Source organism: Tenrec ecaudatus, chromosome 14 (assembly GCF_050624435.1).
Source record: "Tenrec ecaudatus isolate mTenEca1 chromosome 14, mTenEca1.hap1, whole genome shotgun sequence".
In the NCBI taxonomy this organism is placed as follows: domain Eukaryota; kingdom Metazoa; phylum Chordata; class Mammalia; order Afrosoricida; family Tenrecidae; genus Tenrec; species Tenrec ecaudatus.
This window is the reverse complement of record NC_134543.1, coordinates 85,588,852-85,606,031: the sequence shown is the minus strand read 5'-3', so window position 1 is coordinate 85,606,031 and position 17,180 is coordinate 85,588,852. Positions and strand designations below refer to the sequence as shown.

Below are 17,180 nucleotides of genomic sequence, written 5' to 3'. Positions count from 1 at the left end.
TGGGAACATGTGGGCAGAGTTAAGCCTGTCAGTTAGGTCACAGTTTGATTGGAGAGCTGCTGAGATAAATGGCTCTCTGAGGCTGGCCTCCTTTTCTTTCTCCCTGATGAGCGGACCAACGTGCTGCAGCCTGAGCTACCTCTCTGTCTCAACCATGAGCTGTGCTACCTGTGGACTGAGCCAACCCATGGTTCCCGTCACAGCGATGCGCATCGCTAAAGCTTTAGGCTCCATCAGACCTGTTCCTCTAGATTGCCGCTACTGGCCGGTTACGCCTCAACGTCTCCTCTGCCTGCTGTTACCACCCCACCCTCCCGTGTCTGCTGCCTGTAGCCAACTGCTTGTCTTGCCTCAGGGCAGATGCTGCTATTTCCTTGACCTTGGACCAGCTGGAGTGAGTTAAAGGACCTTCAGTGTATTAACTCTCCCACAAAAGTGAGTTGGAAAAAAATGAAAAAATATATAATAATTTTTTTAAAGTGAGTTGAACTGAGCCTCTGTACTGCTGTGTGAACTAATTAGCTGTAGTATTCCTTCTTGCTATATACACACATATATACACATACACACATATGTATAAGTATATTGGTTTTGTTTCTTTAGAGAACCTTGCCTAACAACAACATTGAAATTGATTTGCCATAGCGCGCGTGGGTAGATATCCCTGGGCCTGAAGGCTAGAGAAAGTGGCAATGTTGTACGCATGTCAATCAGTTTTCATTAACCCCTTCAACAGGCTCTGCTTATCTCCTGATATAGACCAAATCACAAGGCATTCTGACCTGGGCTCAGAGCACTAATAAGCTGGGTGGAATGATGAGAGAAGTTCACCATCTAGAATGGTCTTGAGGTTTATCAAGTTTCTCAGGGTATCAGATATGGTAAGGGTACTATAAGCCCATTTTCCCCAGATGAGGGCTGGAGTTGTGACAGGAAGTGATGTCACACACATACTGCCAAGGTCATAGAAGATTGCCTCCCCTCCCCTGGCTGTCTCCCCTTTGTCAATAACCCCAGGCAGTTGACTCCCCCATATTTGCACACACACACACAAAGACCAGGAGAGGTCAGACGTCACCAGGGCGCTCTTAGGTACACAAAAGTGGTGGGCAAGAGGGGCGAGCGGTGGTGAGTTTCGTTTTATAGGCTCCATGCTCGTATCTCTAGAGTTTGGAAGGACCAACCAGTCCTTCAAGGTGGGATGAGGAAGAAGAGGTGGGATGAGGAAGAAGAGGTGGGATGAGGAAGAAATGGGCAGAGAAACCTGGGAGGAAGAGGTTTGTTCACTTCTCTCATCCTAACTGTGTCTTCACCTTCACTTTCACCACTCCTCAGCCCTTCCTCCCCCACCTCCCTCATTTCCCAGTTTGCCTCCCGACTGTCCTCCCCCACCTCCAGTTGACCATGGCATCGGAAGCCGAGAAAACATTCCAACGGTTTGCTGTCTTTGGAGACACATCAAGCAGTGGCACTGAAATGACCAACAAGAACTTCTCCAAACTGTGCAAAGACTGTGGCATCATGGATGGCAAGCTGGTCACCTCTACTGATGTGGACATCGTGTTCAGCAAAGTCAAGTAAGAAATCAATGACGCGCAGGCATAGAAGGGAGGTGAGGGGGACGGATGGGGCAAGGCCGAGAGGAGCGAATAAACAATGTAGTGCAACCGGCAGGGGCTCGTGGGGCTGGACCCTGGTAGTGGGCCCAATGAGTAGCTATCTACTGGGCACCTGGCACTGTCCTCATCCGTGTCTTCAACCATCGGGGACAGCACTGCAGTGGCCACATCTCACGAGGGGGGAGGACGGGGCCTTGAGAGGTGAATGGGTTCAACTTCCAGGGTGCCTGGATTTCTGTCTGCTTGCCTAGGGCCAAGAATGCCAGAACTATCACATTTGCGCAGTTCCAGGAGGCAATGAAGGAACTGGGCCAGAAACGGTTTAAGGGGAAGAACCCAGATGAAGCCCTGGAAAACATCCATAAACTCATGGAGGGCAAGGATCCAGCCATGACCGGTGCGACGGTGAGTAGTAGCTTCTCTAGCCTTTGGCCCTAGTTGTTGACGTTCTTGGGATTCATTTCAGTACCACTGTTGGATGAGTCTCTAAAGACAAGCAAACCACTAGAACATTTTTCCTGCTTCTGATGCCACGGTCTCTCCCCCGTCACCTCACCTCTAATGCCCCTAGGCCCTGCTAACAGCAAAACCATAGGGAGGAGACAGGGCCCAAAGCCTCTCCAGCACTGCTCGTGTTAGAATGGACCTTAGAAATCATCTCGTTATTTCAGAGGCGAGGAAACGGTGGTTCAGACAGAAGTGACTTACCCCGGGATCTTAGCTATTTTGATAACCTTCAGATTCCTTCCCAAGGCTCCAGTATCTAAGTCCAGGCAACCTGGGCTCTACTCCTTCTAAGCTCTACTCCTTCTTCTGTTCTTTTTTTTTTTTTCTTCTTCTTCTGTTCTTAGAATAATAAGCACTCATCTCTGACTGGCTGCCTCCTTCAAGTTCTGTTTTCTGTTTCGTCTCTACTGAAAGGTCTTTCCATTGAGTGTCAAATTGGACCTTTCCTGTTGGAGGACCTTGCATGTTGGGGAAACCTCCCGCAGTATCCCACACATTCCTATACATCATCAGAAGTTCCTCTCTCATGAATGGATGGATAGCTCTTGCATATAGGCACTAAAAATAAAATGGCACCGTGCCAGGATCGGAGCAAGAGATGCGAGCACTGGCAATCTCAGAGTTTGTCTTTAGGAAAGGAAAGTGGCGGCGGAGGGGAGGGCAGAGGCACCCAAACCGATCCTCTGATTTGCAGAAAGCAACAACAGTGGGCGGAGTGGATCGACTGACAGACACCAGCAAGTACACCGGCTCCCACAAGGAACGCTTCGACGAGAGTGGCAAAGGCAAGGGCATCGCTGGCCGGGAAGAGGTGACTGACAACTCAGGCTATGTGAGTGCCTACAAGGGTGCTGGCACCTACGATAAGAAGTAGCGAGCTTCTCCTTGGTCTGGCAGCCCCTGGTCCTACATCTTCAACACCAGGGAATCCTGGGAACAATAAACATCTGTGTGTGCGGCATCTGGTGGGCCCCGTGTTCCACTGGTGTGAGGATCAGAGGACTCATTGGTGTAAGAAGAAAAGGACAGGAGCCTCCACATTCCCAGCCACTTCCCGACTCAGCTATTACCTTTCAGCCATCACCTAGCATCTCCCTCAACACCTGCTTCTAGCAATAGGACTGGGGGTGTGTTTGGAGATTAGCGATGAACCAATACTTTTGGCTCCTTGTGCTCACACCTTCCTGGCATCTACCTACTGCATCTTCCAAAAGGAATGAACAATTCTAATTGACCTGCTATCAGGTGCCCTCCCCCTCCCGGGCCAGTCCCAATTCGTAGTGACTTTAGGGGTAACAGAATGAAATGTCCAGTGTTTTGCCCTCTTCTTGATTGTTCTTACGTGTGAATCCATCACTTGGCTATTGTGTCCATCCATCTTATTGAGGGTTCCCCTCATGTTCAGTGCCCTCTACTTTATTGAATGCCATGTCCTTTTCTAGCTACCGGGCTTCCTGGTGGCACGTCCACAGGAAGCAAACCAAAATCGTGACATGCCACCTAGAGAACCCCTGCCTGTCCCCCCACCTTCCTAATCTGTTGCAACGGAGGTTTGGTGGCAGTGGTCAATAGAAGGCAACCCAGGGAGGGCTCGTCTGAGTAGAACTGGGGGAGAGGGGGAATCTGCTTTCAGCATCCAGCCCAGATCTGAGTTTTACCCCACCCCACCTTCATCACGGTGCACACAGAACGGACGAGCCTACTGACCCTGGGAGACGGTGGAAGAGAGGTCATGGCCTCCGGGCCTCCCAGAGGAGGAATCCTGGTACACTAAGGAAAATGTAATTAAATCAGAACCAGGTGAGATATGTCTCCTTAAATTCTTTCTTTTGAAATGATGGAACTTACAGGGAGCTGCAAACACAGTACAGAGAGGTCCCATGTAGCTTTCATCCCTTTTCCCTCAATCGTAGTAGCTTCTGAAACTCCTCTGTGGTTTTAAAATGTGCTTCCGGCGAGTTTCGCTCTTTGCCCGGCACTGGCAGCCTGAAGCTTAGGGGATGCTAGGGCGCGGCCACTGGAAGGAAAGGAAGATGGGAATCTTAGGGGAACGGGCCAGAGAAGATAACTTGAAATTCCAGTGAGCCAAGCTGAGACGCCTGGAAGGAAACGAAGCTGAACAAAGAAAGGTCGGCCTGTTGAAAGAAGTTGGGAATGTTGGGGAAAGGCAGTGCTGAATTTCAAAGTAGAACAGCTGTTCTCAACCTGTGGGTCGTAACCCCTCTGGGGGGGGGGGGGTCGAACGACCCTTTCACAGGGGTCCCCTAGAGCATCAAAAACCATGTTTCCGATGGTCTTAGGAACTATCTGTCTCCAGGCAGATCCACCCACATGCAGACATGCTGATCTGGTGAGAAAGAAGCTATCTCAACCTTCGCCCTAAAGTTGGCTTTTTACACATACTGTCGCAAAATGTAGCAATGTAGTTTATCGTTGTTGTATTAAGGCGGTTACCCATGCTACACCATGCGTCAAGACAAAACTTCATTTATTTGTCATTAGAAATACATATTCCACAATCTATAATTACATGTTGTTTTTGTGATTCGTCACTATGCTTTAGTTATGCTCACCTTGTAACAATGCAAATGCATCCTGCATATCAGACATTTACATGGTGATTCCTAACAGTAGCAAAATTATGAAGTAGCAACGAAAATAATTTTATGGTTGGGGTCACCACCACATGAGGAAGTGTCTGAAAGGGTTGAGGCATGGGAAGGTGGAGAACCGCTCGGGGACAGAGGCAGGTAAGGCAAAGGAAGGATCAGAGACCTCCTGGAGGAGAGCAGAGTGAGACTGAGAGGGGTTCTTGGAAGTGTGTCACAGAGGTCCATAACTAGAGCTCCCCACGGTTTGGGTGAGTAGGGGGAAGGGAAAGGGGAGTGGGGACACTAGGCCAAGAAGGGTGGTGGGAGGCAGAGGTAAAATGTGGAAGCTGAGTGTTCGCGGCCACTGTGTGAGATGAGGTGCTGGAACTCCATCCAGGATTCAGGCTCTGGCCTAGTGGCTGGGTGGTCACTGCCAAATGGACTGAGTTGGCTTCTTGGCGGATAAAAATGTTCCTGGGAGAAGGGAGGTGGGGCGGGGGATGGGGAAAGTGCTGTAGACAAGGTAGACAGGGCCTGTAAGATAGTATGGCCTCACGTGGTGACCAGAGCCCTGGACATTTTCCCTGTCTGCCTGGTCTCTTGGGAGAAGAGAGCCTTCAAAGGCAGGAAGAACACCTTGTCCCAGAGGTGAGTGTCCCAAGAATGGGGAAAGGCTGGCAGATGGGGGGTGGTGGTGGTGAGGGAGTGGTTCACAACGCAAGCCCCCTTTCCTTAGACGACACCAATGATATCTATGGGCTCAGCATTATATCTGCTGGAGCACAGCAGGAAGAGTTTTTGGTTGGTTAGGGTGGAATTATAGTGGCAGTTGATGGGCAATTGATAGTTCATCAGTTCGCAGATTGTAAGGGGGAAAGAGTCCGTGGTCATTGTGCAGAACTGATTGTAGCTTTTGCAGAAGTCCTGACTTTGCTTGCAGTACTTCCGGATGGTTTTAAAGGGGACATGGACCAAGTAATGGATCTTCGGACAGTCCCATCTGTTCATTATTCCCCGGACATAACCCATGACACCATTACAATAGCCCTGGAAGGCCTCATCATACTCAACTCGGGGGAAGTCGATGTATAAGTGCCGGAATACCTTGATGGCATCCTTCAGGTAGAAGCCTGGGACCAGAGTTGGTCCTAGAACAAGCTGAAGGATAAGCAGCCAAGCCATCCGTGGTGTCATTCGGCCTGCTGGTAGAGTTAAGGTGGTTAGATGCAGAAGTGAACGGGGATGCCCCGTTCCTAGAACCCCCAGCATCCCCAGCCTGCACTATGGTCTTTACCTTGCACTCTTAAGAGCTAGGAGGTGGCTCGGTGGTCATCCGGCCACTCTGAGAGAGGAGATACTTGCTCAGTGATCCCCAGCTAGCCAGCTACCTTCAGCCATCCCCACCTGCTTAGCCCTGGGTATGCCCCAGGGGCTTCGGCCTCACCTGGTCCACGAGCTCCAACACTTGCAGAATGAGATAGGCAACTGTTTCTTGGCTGAGAGACTCTTCTATGTCTCTGGTCACCGGACATCCCTCCTGGGACAAAAATACAAAGTGGATAAGAGGACCAGGAGAAGCTGATGCTTCTCCGACTCCTCAGGAGGAAGAGCAGGAGCTAGAGAACCAGCCGGGCAAGAATGGGAGGGCAGACGTTTGTACCTGAGGCCAGTGGCAACACCCCGAGGGTGACGGCCTATCCCCTGAGCCTGAGGACTGGATGGGTGGGAGGGGGCTGGGTGAGTCGTGTCATCTGAACACTTAGTTCCAGCTTCTTGGCCAAAGATCCCTAAGTTCTCAGACTGTCTTTGATGTTTGTTTCAATTTGTTTTTCTGGTCCGTAAGCTCTGTTCCCACGGAAAGGTGAGGCAGAAAAGATGGTTATGTTTCCGAGGAACAAGGTGCTTCACATCCCTCCCCCTCAGAGAACAGCGAGCCCATTAATCTCTCATCCCACTCACAGGGGTACCGGAAACCTGTACACAGAGTACCTTCCAGCAGAGTGCTGGGCTGAGAATCGAAGACCTCCAGGTGACCCACACCGCATAAGGCAGACTTGACTCAATCCACCAATACATCTCAGTGGAACCTTAAGCCCTGTAAGCACATGCCTAGAAATCTATACATCCTGGCCTTACAGCCTCAAGTGTTGCAGATTGAGTTAGACACCATAACCTGTACTTGAGGGAAAATGGGCCACCGGACCTGAGCGTGATATTGACTGGTTCTTGGGAAGTCTGTCACGCTAGAGGAAGAGTCTGACTCCCTTATCCACATCTGCCCCTTCAGCATAACCAAGGGACCAGCTCCCTGGGGCTTGTCAGCTATTGTCCTTGACTTCAACGGGCCTTTCATCCCTGCCTCCCTACAGGGTTTTGTCTAGGTCAGGCGTGGGCAAACAAGCTCGGCAGCCATATGCAACACTTTCATTGTGCATAAGTGGCTCTGAGATAAAACAGAAAATTGCTAAAAATCTTATTCAGTGTGGTAGTTACATAATCGGATGTCAGTTTGAGACTTAAGAGTGAAGGGGTGGAGGTAAGCCTGTTAATCAGGTCTCAGCTTGATGACCTCATTTGGAGGCACTAAGGGGATAAATAGCTCACTGGATGCGTGACACACACTCACTCTCTGAAAGATATTCCTGCTGACAAGACACACGGAGCTATGCTATAGGCCTGGAGTCAGAGGAGCCAGATGGAGACCTCTGCCGGCACTGAGATGCTTACAGCACCACTGGATCCATAAGACTTTCCACCCACTGGCCTGTGATCTTCCTGCATTTGGCATCATTGCATGTTTTTCGTGAGTTTGAAGAGGACTTTATATATTGGTATGGGACATATAGTTTAATAGTGGACTTATGGAGTTAATCTGGATTGGGCTGGGATGTTTTCTCAATATTCAATTGCTCTTGTATATAAAACTCTTTCTTATATACATATGAGTGTCTATGAATCTGTTTCTCTAGTCAACCCTGACTAACACATTCAGATTATGATGATTTCATTTGTTTGTAAAATATATTTATGTCTCTCAAATAATTTTTTAATTGGCTTTTCTGTCTCAAAAGTTGACCAAGCCCTGGTATTGTCAATAAAACACATGTAAACATCTTTTTATGGTATTCTCTGCTTTTAACCCAGATCCATCCACATCAACAATAATATCTCTTGTTGCATATCCTCTTTGAATCCAGCTACAGTTTCTGATAGCTCCCTGGTGATTGCTGCAAACATTTTTGAATGATCTGTTGCAAAAGTTTACTTGCATGTGATATTAATGATAATCAATAAAACTAAACTCACTGCCATTGGGTCAATACTGATTCCTAGCAATCCCCTGTGGGTTCTGAGACTATAACTGTTTACGGCAGTAGAAAACCCAGTCTTTCTCTCTCTGAGCTGCATGGTTGCTTCCCAGATCATTCAATATTCGGCCCATAGAACCCTGCAACATTGTAACTCGAGGCTTGAATTTTTAGTAATTTTAGCTTTAAAATATTCCAAGCATATTCTTCCTTTTGGGCTTCTAACTCCAGGTCTTTGCATATTTCACTATAATATTTTACTTTGGCTTTTCAACCTACTCTGAATTTTTCCTTTTAGCACCTTTCATCATTTCTTCCATTTTCTTTAGCTATTCCACATTTTAAAAAAGTTTCAGAGTCGCTTCTGACATCCACTTTGATCTTTTCTCTCTTTAATATTTTAAATCAATTTTATTTACAAACATACATAAGTCATAAGTGTGGGCCATAGGGCTGACCTCTTTTGAGAGCATATACCAGTTCATAAAGACAAAGAATTATTGCTGACTCAACTCATAATATCATCTCTCTTCAAGTAGCAGCATGGTGACTAGCCAACATTTTGCGGGCACCTTTTGTGGGCATCAGATTCAAGGAGCAATGAGTCATAGGCCTGCCCTCAAGGGGCTTCCAGTGTAGCTGGTGAGATGGGAAACACACAGAACAGACACCGAGAACAGGCTCCACATCCATACCTCTACCCAGGGAGTAACCACTGGCGGTCATCCTGTGTTTGAACAAATGGTTCATAGGAAGGGCACTCACGTGTTATGTATGAAGCTGCGGCCTGACATATCCACAAAAATACACTCTTAATTTAGTTAGGCTATGTTTATAGGCACTCATTTTAACCCGACAGAATTTTTAAAAACAGAACACAAATTCAAGCTGGCTGTGCCATGATAACCCTCCTGAGTGCAGCCAGGATGGTGTGTGTTCTACAATGTCTCCGTTTCCAGATATTGGGTCAGGTTCAGTCGTTTTTACTGACACACCGTGTGCCAAATTCTGACAATGTGTAGACAGCTCCCCAGCCCACCTTGGGATTCATGCTAATAAATTGTCCAGGTTCATTGTGAAATCTCCAGTTTCAAGGCAGGGACATATTTGGTGGGGGCCCCCGGCTGCCCCCAGTTCCCCCTGGGGTCCCTCATGTCTACACTGTGAGGGCACATCAGCATCAGACCTGAAGGCGTCCTCCACCTATGCGTCAAAGGGGCCGGGAAATGGCAAGGCCACGTCCAGGTCATAGATGAAGCTCTCTCCCACTGGTGAGATGAAGCAAAACAACATGGTAATCCCAGATCACAAGCCCATCTCCAGGTCTCCCCGTTGTTTCCAGGTAGGCATCATCTTCCTCTTGACAGATAGGAAGACAGCGCAAGACTTCTACCGGATACTTGCCCTGAGTTTTGATGTATTGACGGAGCTTCCAAATATTTTCTCCGCAGCAGCAGTTACTATAGACACATGCATCCCACAGAAGCCTGGCTGGTTGGTATCTGGAAGCTGTGGCAGCGGAGAGGTCCCCTTCCATGGTGGATTGCCTGGGCCAGAGCCTCGGCTCCAAGCCGGCTGGACTAACACGGAGGGCTCCGGGGGAAGGACTCTCTTTAAAAAAAAATGTTTTATTGAGACATAATCCACATATCATACAATTGAATAGTTTAATCACATCAAGAAGAGCTGGACAATCATTATCACAATCTTTTTAGAACATTTTTTCTTTCTTATATTCCTTGTTATTGGCTCCCATTGCCCCCTAATGTCCCCTGCCACGCCCCCAAGAAACCATTCATCCAATTACCGTCTCTCTAGGTTTCATATGCTGAAAACACAAGAACAGAAACAAGGCTAATAATAACAAAATATAAGAGAAAAAACAATTAAAAAGAAACAAATTATTAAAAACCAGAATAACTTTAAAGATGGGTGAAAAGGGAAATCAAATGATAAGGTGTTGAATTTTAACCTCCTTACATTTGCCATAATCCACTTTCCAATGCACCCTACCTCACAGAAAGGAGATTCAATGGAGGCTTAATCATTGTGTATTTCCCCTTCATTTTTTTTGCAATAAACTTGTAAATGGGTTAAAAGGGGAATCGAATAAGATGTTACATTTTTAACCTAACTACATATATTCTCTCCTCCTGCTCTCTGCACGGACCTGGCTGCAGAGATCATGGCTGTCCTGGAGGTGAGCATGCTACCATGACATGTGTCTGACTCCTTTATTTTACTCCACCTCTTATCCCTCCTATTCTCTATGACTCTACTGTAATCTTTATATATTATCGCCATACAATTGTGTCAATGGACCCCTCGATTGCCAGAGGCTGGTTTGCTCTGACAGCTGTGAACTGTAATACATGAATTATTGACTTGTACAGATTAAACTCAAGACTGGACATGATTTACACAAACAGTGGGGGCTGGCTATAAGGCAATACTTTTAATCATATTCATTGATAATGGCAGAACCAGGCCTACAAGAAGAATGTGTATCTTAATAAAGCAAGGAAGGCATTAAAGTAATTATGTGGTAGTCCCAGGCCACCATTCTCTGGGCCCCCTCAAGGCAAGAGCTCTGAACCAAAGTCCGACAACCGCCAGTTCTATACCCTTGGTATACAGTCATCTGCTGCTTCTCACACTGAAGCTTCTGCTTTAAGTTCAAAGGCTGAGACTACAGAGTTTGGGGTAGAGACCCGTTCACTTAATAAGGTTTCAAGTATAGCACCAATGAAATATACAACTTTCCTCTAGTTCTTTAATGCTTTCTCCTCCTCCCCACTATCATGACTTCAATTTTACCTTACAAATTGGACTAGACCAGAGCATGTGCACTGCTACAGATAAGAGCCCCAAGCACAGGGAATCCCGGATAGATAAACCCCTCAGGGCCAACAATGAGAATAGAGATACCAGGAGGCTAAGGGGAAGGTCAGGAGAGAAAGAGGGAATAGATCACAAGGATCAACATATAACCTCCTCTCCCAGGGAGACGAACAACAGAAAAGTGGGTGAAGGATGACAGAGGATGATGTAAGATATGAAAATAATAATCTATCGAGGGTTCATGAGGGAGGGAGGGCGTGGGAGGGAAGGGAAGAAAATGAGGAGCTGATATCAAGGGCTCAAGTAGAAAGAAAATGCTTTGGAAAGGATGATGGCAACATAGGTACAAATGTGCTTGACACAATGGATGAATGTGCGGATTGTGATAAGAGATGTAAGGGCCCCAATAAAAGTATTTAATAAAATAAGGTTTCCACATCGAATCCTTCTGAGGTGGCCTATGAAGGATGTTGTGTGCCTTGAAAACACAGGATCTAAATCGAGTGGTCTATAGCACATGTCCTGGCTCACCAAGAGCTGGATTGAAAAATTAGGCCAAATGTGTCTAATCGGGGGCATAGTACCAGGGATCTCCTCCGCTTGGGTTCTATGTATGTATTGTTGAACATTTTTTCTCCGAGGGGAAGTTGGCCCTCCCTTTTTTCTACCCGTAGAAATGAACTTGCCTTTTCTGAGACACACATGCTACTCTCCCTCTATTTTGACTTGAATTTCCAGTAAGCTTCTGTTAGTGCTCTGGTAGGAGTGTCTGTTGATTTGGGGTGACCTTAACACAATTTTGTAGGTCTTTTATTTCTTGTCTTTTAAGTGACCTTTTGCTTCTTCGTGTATGATATTCTCTGATTTCATCTCATAGCACCTCAGGTCTTCTGGCATTAGGGTTCAATGTGTCAAATCTGTTCTTAAAATATTCTCTAAATTCTGGTGGAATATACTTTTAAGGTCAGATTTTGTCTCTCATGGACTTGATTTTTCTTCAGTTTCAACCTGAACTTACATATAAGTAATTGATGGCCTGTCCTGCAATCAGACTCTGACCTGATAAGTAAGGTTCTCCATAGTCTCTTCCCACAGATGTAGTCAATTTGATTCTACTGTTTTCAATCTAGTGGGGTCTGTGTGTACAGTCATCACTGATGTTGTTGAAAACATATTTGCAATGAAGAAGTCCTTGTTCGTGCAAAATTCTCTCAAACAATCACCAGCACGGTTTCCATCCTGAAGGCCTTATTTTCCAAGCATGCTCCCTTCTTTGCTTCCAATTTTATTTTTACATTCCAATTGTCAATAATTATAATTTCACCATGATTGCATGGTTGATCAAATTCGGATTGAAGAAGTTGGTAGAGGTCTTCAATTTCGTCATCACCAGCATTAATGGTTGATGTGTACAGTTGAATAATAGCATCATTAACTGGATTTCCTTGAATGCATACAGATATTATGCTGTAACGGACAGCATTGTACTTCAAGATAGATTTTGAAATGTCTGCATTGACAATGAACGTGATGCCATTCTTCTTGAATCTGTCATTCCTGTCAAAATAAAGCATGTGGCTGTCTGATTCAAAATGGCCAACACTACCAGTCCATCTCAGCTCACTAATGGCTAGGATATTGATCTTTTCAGCATTATATTTCATTTTTGATGGCATCCAATTTTCCTAGACCCAGACTTCATACATGATTAATGGATGTCTGAAGCGGTTTCTTCTCACTTTGAGTCATGCCTCTTCAGCAAATGAACTTCTAAATGCTCTATTTCATCCACATTGCTATAATCTACTCTACTTTGAGAAGGTAATTCTTCCTCGGTTGCATCTAAAGCGCTTTCCAACCTGAGAGGCTCGTCGTCGGACAGTATATCCGAAATGCTGTGCTGCTCTTCGCGAGACTGGAAGCGGGTCGCCCACTCCTGTGCTTGTTCTGGAAGCTCCATGAAAACCTGGGCAGCCTGAGTGACCCTGCTGCTACCTGAAATACCTGTGACATCGCTCCAGCATCACAGCCACCACAGGGTAAACCATTGAGAAACAAGTGGTGCCAAAAGGTAGATAATGAGCAACTGTTGGTCCCTTCTGTCCAGGAGAAAGAAGGCTAATGAAATCAAAGATGCAAAAAAAGAAAAAGATGCATGAAAGCAGTTCGCCCCGTAGACTGATGGACCACACAAGCATCAGCCTCCATGACCATACAACTAAAATATCTAGGCGGTGCCCAGCTAACACTACTAACTGTTTTGAACAGGATCACATTAGAAGGTCCTGGGTACAGTGGGAGAAAAATGTAGAATAAAATTTTTTTATCATTTTATTGGGGCTCATACAGCTCTTATCATAACCCATCCATCCATCCATCCACCCATTGTGTCGAGCACATTTGTATATTTGTTGCCATCATCATTTTTAAAACATTTTCTTTCTACTCGAGCCCTTGGTATCAGCTCCTCGTTTTTCCCTCCCTCTCCTCCCTTCCTCATGAACCCTTGATAATTTATAAATCGTTATTATTTTTTCTTTTTTTTTTTTTCGTTATTATTTTTTCATGCCTTATACTGACCGATGTCTCCATTCACTCATTTTCTGCTGTCTATCCCCCTGGGACAGGGTTATATATAGATCATTGTGATCTATTGCCCCTTTCTCCCCCCACCTTTCTCTTACCCTCCTGGCATCACGACTCTCATTATTGATCCTGAGGGGTTTATCTGTCCTGGATTACCTATCTATACTAGTGTATATGCTCTGGTCTAGCCAGATTTGTAAGGTAAAATTGGGGTCATGATAGTGGGGAGGAGGAAACATTTAAGAACTAGAGGAAAGTTTTATGTTTCATCAGTGCTATACTGTACCCTGACAGGCTCATCTCCTCCCTGTGACCCTTCTGTAAGGTGTGTCCAGTTGCCTATAAATGGGCTTTGGGTCTCCACTCCGCACTCCCCCTCATTCACATTGATATGATTTTTTTTCAGGGTCTTTGATGCCTGATCCCATCAACACCTCATGATCACACAACTGGTGTGCTTCTTCCATGTGGACTTTGTTTGCTTCTCAGCTGGATGGCCTCTTGTTTATCTTCAAGTCTTTAAGACCCCAGATGCTGTATCTTTTAATAGCCAGGCACCATCAGCCTTCTTCACAACAAAATTTAAAATCACTAAAAAGACTAGGCTAACTGGTCTGCGAGAGACTGGTCGGATCCATAAGACTATGAACCTTAAATGAACTCAACCCAATGACTTAATTTTTAGCCAAACAGTAGATGTGTTACAAGGGGAACTATAACACTAGGGAGGCACATAAACCTTAGAATAAGCAACCATTTGAGATAGAAAATACTCAAGGTCAAAGTTCGGATGGAGGAAACACAGGGAGGAAGTAGGACAAGTGATGTTATGTTCTGGGGAGTCGCAACCAATAACATGAAACAAAATGTGTATGAATATTGTATGCAAAGTTGATGTGCTCTGTAAACCTCCACCCAATTCACAATAATTCACAATTCGCACCCTGCCCCCACCAAAAAAATGTAAATGTAATCTTTGAGTCCAGTCAAGTATTCAATATAAGCATGAAGTAATCAATCATTGAACTCTGAAATTTTCACTTTAAAATTTTCCCAAATCAGTTTCTTCCATTCCTATTCATGTTCTCATTAAGTAACGTTCTCCTCTCTCTTCGATACCATGTATTCTTCAACACCAGTACATGAATAATTTCTTTTAGAAGGATCAGCACAGAGCTGGTTCCAATGAGATGAATGTTAAAAATATCTCAAATGTTCAACTTTTCCAAACTGGACCACTTCATTATCTTTAACATCAACTGCTCCTCCTCCCCTCAGTACTCCCCCTCCCATATTTAGTTTCCAAAATTTATTGCAACACCTTGTGAATCATCTAGAAAAAGGCTCATGGGATTGTGGTGGCTGGCAAGTTTCACATCCGTGGGTCAGGCATCAAACTGGAGGCTTCTCCTGACTCATTTGGCTACAGGATGATGAACCCAAATTTGCAAGTCAAATGACAAGCTGCAGGCTACTGAAGCTGGAAAATGCCGGTCAGACACCAGGCTGCTGGTTCAAGCTCCAAGGACCAGGGATCAGATGATGACCTGGATGCAGGAGCTAGAGCAACAGGGAATTTTGCCAAAGCATTCATCTACATTAGATGCAAACCCTAGCCTCAAGGAAGCCCCCTTGCTTGAATAAGGAGGCACAAATGTGGGAGAGGTGGTGAATATAATAATGGTAGCGACTTGAATCATATCTTCTAGTCAGGTGGTGACTCAAAATACATCCTGCTTTAATTCTGCCTTACTAACATAATAGGCAACTCAATTCTAAATGAGACCATAACCACAAGAAGAGAGGCACATCACAGAATGGAGAACAGTTTCATCAGGCCATAAAATGGAGGATGACTACATCATTATGTAACTACCAAAGCACATAATTATATAACTGCTAAACCCACTGAAAACCAGGCCAGGCCATGGCACATATAATTTTAACCATCACAGGTTCTGTGTTAGTCTGGGTACTTTAAAGAAACAAATCCACAGAAACTCATATATAAGAGAGAGTTTTATATAAAGGTTAAGGGCACATCAAGAAAACATCCCAACCCAGTACTGCCCAAGCCCACAAGTCCAACATCAACCCATCAATCCACATGTGCAACACCAATCCACAAAGTCCTCCTCCATCTCACAAGACTCACGTAATGACACCAACTGCAGGAGGAAAGCTGAGTGAGTGAACGTGTAAGCATCTCAATGCTGGCAGGGGTCTCCACACGGCTGCTCCAGCACCCAGGGCTGCATCAGGGTAGGTCCATGTGGCTTCTCCTCAGGGATGTTTTGCAGGAAGTGAGCCTTGCCAACTAAAGCAGGGAACTGGCTAAGTCAGCTGCACCCTGGTTTGATCATCACAAAGCAAGGGACCCAAGAACTAGAAAGGTGAGGCTTCTGAGCCATTTATCCTTCTGCCCTTCAATTAACCCACATGTGTTTATCAATCAGGTTGGCACAATAAACGAACTACCTCAGGTTTCATACTCCTAAATTGCATTAGCAGCAAGCTGTCTAATCCCCTCAGTGGGCCACAAGCATAGCTCCACCTAACCATATGGGAGTCACAAAGACAACGGTTAGCAGGGCCACGTTAAGTGATTCCATGCACCTCATGTAGTAAGGCGCCGCTCAAATAGATCCTTAAGCAAATTCTCTATGGTAGTTACACAATCTGGTGTCAATTTGGGACTTGAGAGGATTAACAGTAAAGGGGTGGGGGTCTATTCTGTCAATCAAGATATAGCCAATGAAGCCTCTGTGTGGACATGGTCTTCTCCTGAGAATTCTGGGAACTCCTGTATTTCCTCCTTAGAGGCGGGAGACCCTCTCTCTCTGCTCATTCCCCGAAAAACATCCCTGAGGTGGAGCCGCATGGACCTACCCTGATGAAGCCAGTGCCCTGAGCTGGAGGAACCACGTGGAGACCCCTGCCACCACTGAGATGCTTACACGTCACTGGATCTACAAGACTTCCCACCCACTGGCCTGTGATCTTCTTGCATTCAGTGTCATTGCATGTGTTTCGTGAGTCTGAAGAGGACTCTATAGATTGGTATCGGACATATGGGCTAATATCAGGCTTATGGACTTGACCTGGACTGGGCTGGGATGTTTTCTCAATATTCAATTTCTCTTGTACATAAACCTCCTCTTATTCACATATGACTCTCCATGGATTTGTTTCTCTAGTCTACCGGGACTAACACACTCTCAAAATAAAAATATAGTCTCTTTTTGCCCAAAACTCTGCAATACTTTCATGTTTCCTATAGGATGTAACTCAAATTATATGAGAGGGTAGCCCCCTCTAAAAATGGATTTTTTTCAAAGCTATGTATTTACATTTTAATTTAATTTAAAACTTATTATTATTTTACCAGAAAACCCTTATCACCTTCAAATATTCTCCATCATACTGAATACATTTGTCAAAACTGTGATTCCATTCTTGGAAACATTTTTCAAACTCATCTGTTTGGATGGCTGACAGCACCGCCCTCTTTTTTTCTTCACCTTTTCTATATTGTGAAATCACTGTCCTTTCATGTCCCGCTCCATTCACAGAAAGAAAAAGAAGTCCCACAGAGTGAGGTCAGGTGAGTGAACGCATGGGGCAAGAGAGGCATGTTCTTTTCTGCCAGAGCTTCGAGCACTGCCATGGATGCATGAGCAGGTGCATTGTCGTGCTGGCAAACTAGTCCTGCCTCTGCCACAAATCAG

At 45.5% G+C, this 17,180-nt stretch overlaps 2 protein-coding genes and 1 pseudogene across 2 annotated transcripts; 1 reads left to right on the top strand and 2 right to left on the bottom strand.

Moving 5' to 3' along the window:
• Positions 1-1,404: 1,404 nt before the first annotated feature.
• Positions 1,405-3,000, top strand: TPPP2 (tubulin polymerization promoting protein family member 2). Its single transcript, XM_075531789.1, has 3 exons — positions 1,405-1,577; positions 1,871-2,024; positions 2,821-3,000. The coding sequence occupies exons 1-3, from the start codon at positions 1,405-1,407 to the stop codon at positions 2,998-3,000; spliced, it is 507 nt and encodes a 168-aa protein (XP_075387904.1).
• Positions 3,001-4,510: 1,510 nt separating this feature from the next.
• On the bottom strand, positions 4,511-6,250 carry RNASE13 (ribonuclease A family member 13 (inactive)). Its single transcript, XM_075531577.1, has 2 exons — positions 6,162-6,250; positions 4,511-5,919 (listed from the first exon to the last, which is right to left on the bottom strand). Exons 1-2 carry the CDS (start codon positions 6,247-6,249, stop codon positions 5,450-5,452), a joined length of 558 nt encoding a protein of 185 aa, XP_075387692.1. The 5' UTR covers position 6,250; the 3' UTR covers positions 4,511-5,449.
• A 2,748-nt stretch (positions 6,251-8,998) lies between these two features.
• LOC142426650 (protein N-terminal glutamine amidohydrolase pseudogene) lies at positions 8,999-9,563 on the bottom strand (annotated as a pseudogene).
• Between the last annotated feature and the right edge of the window lie 7,617 nt (positions 9,564-17,180).

Coding starts and splice junctions, on each gene's coding strand:
- TPPP2 (XM_075531789.1), top strand. CDS start 1,405: ATGGCATCGGAAGCCGAGAAAACATTCCAACGGTTTGCTGTCTTTGGA. Junction 1,578..1,870: donor ATCGTGTTCAGCAAAGTCAA/GTAAGAAATCAA, acceptor CTGCTTGCCTAG/GGCCAAGAATGCCAGAACTA. Junction 2,025..2,820: donor CAGCCATGACCGGTGCGACG/GTGAGTAGTAGC, acceptor TCTGATTTGCAG/AAAGCAACAACAGTGGGCGG.
- RNASE13 (XM_075531577.1), bottom strand. CDS start 6,249: ATGTCCGGTGACCAGAGACATAGAAGAGTCTCTCAGCCAAGAAACAGT. Junction 5,920..6,161: donor TGTTGGAGCTCGTGGACCAG/GTGAGGCCGAAG, acceptor TAACTCTACCAG/CAGGCCGAATGACACCACGG.